The 7,989-nt window shown below is 33.2% G+C and overlaps 2 protein-coding genes across 3 annotated transcripts in view; one reads left to right on the top strand and one right to left on the bottom strand.

Moving 5' to 3' along the window:
* The window catches only part of LOC107443118 (astacin-like metalloprotease toxin 5), a 464,016-nt gene that overhangs the window by 362,662 nt on the left and 93,365 nt on the right, over window positions 1-7,989 (bottom strand). The window lies entirely within an intron of this gene.
* Window positions 1-7,989, top strand: part of LOC107443108 (astacin-like metalloprotease toxin 5) — a 25,336-nt gene that overhangs the window by 8,701 nt on the left and 8,646 nt on the right. The window contains exon 3 of one of the 2 annotated variants that reach the window (XM_071183456.1): window positions 3,369-3,449. In XM_071183456.1, the coding sequence (XP_071039557.1) occupies window positions 3,369-3,449 (81 nt within the window). Of the gene's footprint in view, window positions 1-3,364; window positions 3,450-7,989 lie in introns of both variants that reach the window. The other variant, XM_071183455.1, reaches the window with a different exon arrangement.

The following is a 7,989-nucleotide window of genomic DNA, read 5'->3' as shown; positions in this document are numbered from 1 at the left end:
TTTCTTTAACCCTTTCGCGACGCAAAGCGCGAAAGCGCGCTTACCGCTGAGGCCGGCAGTCTCTCTAGCGTGTGTCTCCCCAGGGCCGGAGGGTTTTTCGATGTTAAGCCTAATTCCATGAAATTACCGAAATATCAGCGCGTTGTTTAATATTGTTCTGTAGAGTATTTAAGTGACATATGCTTTATATATATTTCTATGGATACTTTATTTACTTAAGTTATTTCTTGTTTAAATGTAATATAAATATTAATAAGTTTAAATATTTTGCATAATTTCCTCTATTTCCAGCTCAGTTAAAAATTTTCGACGCTTCGACATTCTAACGGTAAAAAGAAAAAAAATTCAAGCCTACAAGATCTAATTATCCACTAAAAACTAATCCGAAAATCGAAAGTAGCGAGAGATAAAAAAAACTCCCTTACTTACTGTAAATAAATATCACGTGCTAATTTAAAGAGCCCTCATAAAACATTCCCCCCCTCCACTCCTTCCCCTAAAAACCACGTGACTGTACTTTCATCTTGAGTAGAAGGTCAAATCTACATGTATCTGAAACCATATGGACATACAATGCCATCTTTTGGAAGAAATTTCATTTTTTAAAACGTTCCGAAACGCTGGCACAAATAAGTGACGGTCGGGGGTGAACGAGAAAACTCTCTGACACGCGGGTGTGTCGGCCGGGAAGTGAGCGCGTTTCTTGCTGTCACATATATGTGACAGTCGGCTCGAAAGGGTTAAGCGTTGAGCTTCAGATTCAGCATATTGAGAGCACAATCTTTTCTTAAGTGCGGCGAAATCCTTATCCACAGGTGGACTGATAACAATGTCGCTGATAATCGCCAGTTCCTCCGGTTGTAGAGCAGCAACTACATGGTGGAATTTCGTTGATTCTGTACTTACTCTCGCATGAGTGAACTGATTTTCTATTTGCCTGAATCACAATTCTGGATTAGCTCTCCAAAAAGGTGGCGGCTTTACAGTGACACGAGCAATTTGTTGATCAGCAGCTTCAGTAGATTCGGGCATTTTTCGCATTAATCCAAAATTAATAAGTCCAACAATAGAAGTAATTTGCACTCACGGCTTGCCAAAAAACTCTAAAACTTGAAACGTACCAGCATTTCCCCGTAATCCATCAACTAGTAGAATTTCTCAAAAGCAGTTTGCAGAAACAGAAATATACGCATTCGTTTACAGGTCACCAATTGTATATGCTTCGGTGATGGGAATGTAAGACTTTCAAATGAAAACAATATGGCAAAGAAACATCCTCTTTAATATTGAAAGATAACAAACCATCTACGAAACTTCACAAACTCCAATTAACAAGTTATTCTTTAAAAACATTAAAAGTTGTTATTAAAAGAACAATTACAAACTTAAACTTTTGATTGTAAATGTCGCATACTGCAGGTGTGCGTCACCGGGAAGAAATGGGATATCGGGACGAAGTCTCGGACGCTGCACAACAACCTCTCTCGAAGGCAAACTGTCATCTGCTTAAATACTGGACTTCAGCCTTTTCACTCCCTGCCTTGGCCGCCGGTTGATGCTCCTCCGCCGGTATTCCTCCGCCCAGGAACTATTTCGGTTCGTCCTCCTACCTTCGATCTTCGTTCCAATCCTCGATCCTTCTACCTCAGTTTTCCATGCAATCTGAGCTGACGTACATTAACTTACAAGCATGGTATAGCAATCTAATATGAAATATGTCCTCCTTTAGCTCGATATAGATCTCGTACTCGGTTTGGCATGGATTCTACTAAATTCGAACATAAATTTTTGATCTCGTCATCGTGAAACCAAACTTTTATAACATTCTCAATCATTGATTTCTTTGTTGAGCAGTCCATTTGACTCACACGTCTCTTCACTATACTCCAAAAATTTTAGATGGGATTGAGATCAGGAGAATTACCTGGCCAATCCAAAACCTTTAATTTCTGTTCTTTGTCATCTTAGAATTGTGGCAAGGAGCGGGATCTTGTTGAAAGACGCTAACACCCCCAGCGAACGTTTGCATCAAAGGCACAACTTTTTTTTCTATTATTGGAATGTACTTTTGAGAGTTCATCATTCCTTCAATCGGTACTAAGCTGCCAGGTCCTCCAGAGGTAAAACAACCCCAAAATATATGCTTTTAGGGGTGCTTAACTGTCTGAATAATATGTTGTTCACTTATGGGTTCTCCAGCACTTCGTCTGACAAATCTTGGTCGAAACTCTTTTACCAAAAAATGCATTTCGTCGCTGAATATAACTTTTTTCCAGTCTTGTGCAGTCCAGGATTTATTTTTCTTGGCCCAAATCAAACGTTTTCTATTCATTACAGATGTTAATAGCTGTTTTTTTATTGGTTTTCCTGCAATTCTCCCAGCTTCATTAAGCCTTCGTCGGACTGTCGATGTATCGATGCTCACACCAGTAGCTGATAAATCTCTCTGAAGGTCTGTACTTGTTTTGCGAGGATGCATTTTACTATTTCGTAATAGAAATTGGTCTGTTCGAGGTGTCGTCTTGCGTTTGAGTCCACATTTACTCTTTCGTTTCGGAGACACTGTACCCAAATTCTTTTGCATATGAATAATCCTCGAAGCACTCGATTTTCCAACTCCAACTGTAGCAGCAATATTCCTTACAGTCATAGATGTATGCTGACTAAGCGTAACAATTCGAATTCTTTTCCTGGGACTGATATCCATTTTTTTAATACACGTCAGAAGCAAACAATTCGCACAATCGACCGCTCCTGACAGCAACTGAAGCGCGAATAAGGAGTAAATGTTCGACACAAGATGATCATGTTGTCAAGCCGGCTTAAACCAGCCAAAAGCAACCCCATGCTTTGGCCCAGTTCAAACCGGTTTGGGCTGGAAATCTCCGAGAAAAAAACAATTTTCTGAAAAAATTTGTTTGTCCCAATTAATTTGCTCAGTAGATTATTTTTCTGAAAATATTCCATTATTTGTTTTACTTACTTTACTCCTTTTTGATGCAGTTTAAAAAATAAAAACAATAAAAATATGCAGTAATTTTTTGTTACTTTAAACTAAGAAATTGAAAAAAAGATGTTTTATTTCATTTGACAAGACAATTCCACTGACTGTGCCTACTGGCGTGTCTATATATACTATTATCTAATATATAGGTAATACTTTTTCCTTTTTTCATGCTTATAGCTGCTCACTCACTTGATATTTCTATTTACAGTTCTTTCGTTGCAAATGCAATGACGAATTTAATCATTTGGGGGTGGGGGGAATATGCATTAGTGATTTAAATAATAAGGTTATAAAATGGATAGATAGATATTACTTACTTAATTTTTGTATTATTATTTTTCTTTCTTTTAATTTCAGGAAGCCGACAGAAATGGGAGACGAGGTAAACAGTTTAGGTGGCCCAATGCTGTAGTACCGTATGTTATTGAAGACGATATTAATGGTAAATATTAGTTTTCACATAATAATATTTTTAAAGTAATTTTTAACAATTTAATTAATTTCAAATTTGTTTAAAGTCAAAGCATTTCTTCACGTAGCAAATGATGTTAAGCTTCGTGAAATATATTTTCTAATCCTATTTCCTTACTGCTGTTCAAAGACAATTCTTAATTTATAGGTTGACTCTAACGACTCCAATTGCATTTTTATAACTTTTGCCAAAAGTGAGGGAAAAAAATAATATATTTTTAGCGTCAGAACCAAATATTTAAAGGCAAAATAAACTAAAAAGCAGTAGAAGGAGCTAGGTTAAAAACCTCAAAATCTGTTTCATTGCAAGAGGAAGCAGGCAGGATTTGTAGAATCAGTTTCATCAATCAATCAAACTGATTTTGGCATACTACATCCCAAAAACCCTTTTTGACAAGTTTCTTTAAACATATAGTAAGTACGATAATTTCGGAATACAGAGCATATATCTTTAGAATAGTATTAAAATATTATTCACATTAGGTTGTTTGGAATTTGGCGTTTTCGAAAAATATTATATTCTAATCTTAAGACGTCTGACGCCATATAAGTTTCCTTTTAGCTTCCTTAACAAGACCAGCTTAACAAGACAGAATAAATAAATAAAAAGAAAAAATATAAATAAAATCTCTCGAAAAAATTAAAAGAATTTTTTTCTTCTAAATTTTAGACATGCAATTCTGTATTTTCGTCACGTAGCACCATTTAAAAACGTTTGTTCCTTTAAGAGTTTCGTTTTTAAATCTTTAGCTAAAAATTAACTTTAAAAAAAATTAAATTTTTTAAATATCACAAACTTACTTCAAATTTTCTAAACTAAGGCAATGATAGAAGAAAATTCAATTTGAACTGAATACTAACCTCTATCCCGGGGAATCATACCCCAGTACAGACTCTACCCACTTTAGATTGATTTCTTCTAATGATAAACATAAAATAACTTGATCGAAAAATTCAGCTGCATGTATTTGCCGATTTGCAAGTTTTTGTACCTTTTAATTTTCTTACCGATTTTGAATTTATCTGAAATGGGAACATACTTCTTAAAGGGAAGACTAAGAATTGAGAGTTTAGTAAATTTTTCTAGTGAAAAAATATTATGGAACCTGATAGAAGCAGAAAAACATCTTACCTGATTGTAAACTTAAGTGTTTTTTTATCCTAATGGCATGTAACATTGTATATTTCGACTTATGTTACCTGATAACAGCGTTGAAAGCAAATATTCACCACTTAGTTTTAATAGCAAAAACATCGATGAAAAATTTCAGATGCTAGTTATATATTTAATTTTTTAATAAGAAGAGCTTTATGTTTGTTTATTCCATTCTCAGTTAACAAATAAATTAGATATGTTTGTAAGCTGAGAAAAAATTTCGGTGAAATTACCGTACTGATATATATGATAGGATGGAGGCATTTTTCGAAAAAACACCATAATTCTGGTAATAAAAACAAAAATATACAATATTTGAACCATTCATTTAGTTATTTTTCTCCTCATAGGGTAACAGTTTCCCGGAAATTCCACTTTTCAGGTATCTAGTTCTTATTGCTTTAGTAAAATATGCAAAACTGAAAAATGAATTCAACCGAATAAATGCTTTTCATGCCATTCTTCAATGTATAATGATCAAATTACCACATTTGCCAATTGTTTTTGCACATTTTGAAACCATACTTTATTGTTAATTTTACCAAAACCGCTTTTAAAGCATAGATCCAGAAACAATGTAAATTTTTCCTTATTCTAGTAGTTTTGAAAATACATTCTTTATTAGTGTAAGTTTAACTTTGCTAATGACCAAAATGTTTAGGTAAAAAATGGAAACTGCATGGATTTTCAATATATTCACTACAATATAATTGATATGTCAAAAGGTTAACGTTACACTTGGTCTTAGTTTCATTTGCTGCGAAATGAAAAATGCATTATAATAAAATGCTTGGTTTAATATTTTAATTTTCAGTACATAATGTGCATATTTCTCCCCCCCCACCACCAGAAAAAAACTAAGCGTTTTGAACCAATGCTAGGCAGTTCCAATTCCAGATACAGCTTTATTAGAATTACATTTATTTCGAGATTTTCATTGTCAAGTTTTTCAATCAAATCTAATTTTAAGCTACTCGCAGAAAGGGATGACAAGATAAAAGAAGAAGAAAGCTATGACCAAGTGTTATGGATAAAATCGAATTTTACTCCGTCCTTAACTTTTTTGCTTTTATTAAAATTTGTTATTCGTTGCAAAAATTGTATTTCGTAAGGGTAATAAAATATTTTAATCATTTAATTTTTGCAATTATTCTGGTAAAGTAAGAAATATCTAACAGATAAATAAACATGAAGTAACATTCATACAGGTTTAGTGTCACATCAAAATGTCTGTTGCTTAACTTAATAAAGAACCAAATAATTTAAGATCAATGGGAAAGAATGATTTATGTCCAATTTTCACAAAACTGATTATTGAACCATTTGTTGCATTTTAAGAATTGATAAGTTTTAACCCATAAATAACGTGGAAAATCGGTTTTTCTTCAGAGTTAATTCACGTTCAAAATGATATGGGGCACAAAAACGTTTCTTGTCCAACTTGAAATTCATTTTCATGGATATAAAGCATTCTTCCCTCTTGATCGTTAGTTTTTTACGTAAAGGTAAATGGAGAATAGACTGCTGTTAGAAATAAATAAAGTAACATAAAAAGTATTAATTAAACTGAACTAAACTAAACTCAGTGACGCGACATCCCAGAGAGGGCCAAGGCTTACTGGGTCCACCTCAGTTTTCTTGACCTTGAGTTCTGGGGTGCAAGAACAGATGGTCCGGTTGGGTGGTTGCCAAACGCGGAACCCCAAGTGTTTAATCCCCAAGCATACTTGGTACTCATGTTATCTACCCACTGAAAGGATGAAAGGGGAAGTCAACTTTGCCCGGTCCGAGGATCAAAATTATATGTTAAGTTATTATTCTTAGTTATTATGTATTAACGAAAGTATTTGTTAAGCTGAGGAAATTTGTAATTGCACTAAAAACAGTTAATTAATAATTACGCACTGAATTATTTAAGAGCAACATAATTGCGACAATTTGTCACAGCTGTGTCTACTTTACCATATTGTATGAAGAAAAATAAGAATAAAACGGTAAATATCATATTTTCGAGAAATACATACTGTTCAGATCGGTCAGTCAAACAGTAATTTTCCATTCTTTTATAGACGAAACCCCGGTCTAACTGCTACTATTTACAAAAATTAAATATTTCGAAATTTTTTGAACACTTTCTATTTAGAAAATACTCCAATCCCTTTTACATCTTAATGCCTTGTGAAAATACAAGTTTAAACAGTTTCCAGACCACTGCAAATGAAATTTATTCCTACATAATCATCATTATCAATGGCTCGACAGTCCAGTTAGTCTTCTCAAGTGTGTTCGAGTTAGTCCTCAACAGTCAAGAAGTTTTTTCCAGGCTAACCTTTTTCCTGCGAGCGTTTTACAGTTTTTGTTTTTTAAGAGTTTTCTAGGTCATCTATCCATCTCGAATTCGGCCTGCCTCTTTTTCGTGTGCCAACTGGTCTGGTACTGAAAACTTTTTTTGTGGTGCAGTCTTCGTCCGTTTTGATAACGTGACCTGCTTGATTTCATTCTTTAATTAAGTTAATGTTAGGTTCATTAGTTGACTCATTAATGTTAGGATCATTAGATTATGTTTAATGTTAGGTTCATTAGATGCTCTAAATTTGTTCCTACATAACAGCTAATCGAAATTTATTGTCTATCGAAATTTTGACGATTTTCTACTTTGCTAGAATAGCAATAAGGTAATAAAAGCCTTGATATTTTTCTGCCCACTAATACATACCATATTTGTTATTTATAATAACAAGGGTTATTTTATTTTAAATTTAAATTTCATCCGCTTTTTTATGCATACTTTCAGATACGAAACGAAAAAATTTTTTAAAAAAAATCACAATTTTCAAGTAGTCTACAGCTTATAGAACAATTTTATTTTTGCAAGGCATGAATCGAAAAGCATGGAGAACTTCTTTCATAATAAGAGTCTATTACGATCAAAAATTTCAAATGCTTTCGTTGAAAAGTAAGGTACACTAACTTTTTTTTCTCATTTTTTTTACAAAAGTAAAATAGTTTTCTACGTATTACTATTTGAAAAACGTAGTTATTACAAATTTTATTACAGATTAATTTATTAATTTTCATATTTGTATTGTTTTCCCTTCGCATTTACAGACAAAAAGATGAAACTCATTGATGATGCAATCGCTTATTATCGTGAAAATACCTGTGTGAGATTTGTTCCGAGAACTGATGAACATAACGATATATAACGGATCTGGGTAAATATGTCAGATGTATTTTTCTTATTAGTATATCATTTTTCTATTTTTCTATGCGCAATAAGTGCTGAAAATATTTTTGTATTTCGAAAATTTATTAACACTATTCTACCTTCTTCTTCTTCTTCTTCATAAGCGCA

This window comes from Parasteatoda tepidariorum, chromosome 7, assembly GCF_043381705.1.
Source record: "Parasteatoda tepidariorum isolate YZ-2023 chromosome 7, CAS_Ptep_4.0, whole genome shotgun sequence".
Lineage (NCBI taxonomy): Eukaryota > Metazoa > Arthropoda > Arachnida > Araneae > Theridiidae > Parasteatoda > Parasteatoda tepidariorum.
This window is presented reverse-complemented; position numbering and strand designations above follow the sequence as displayed.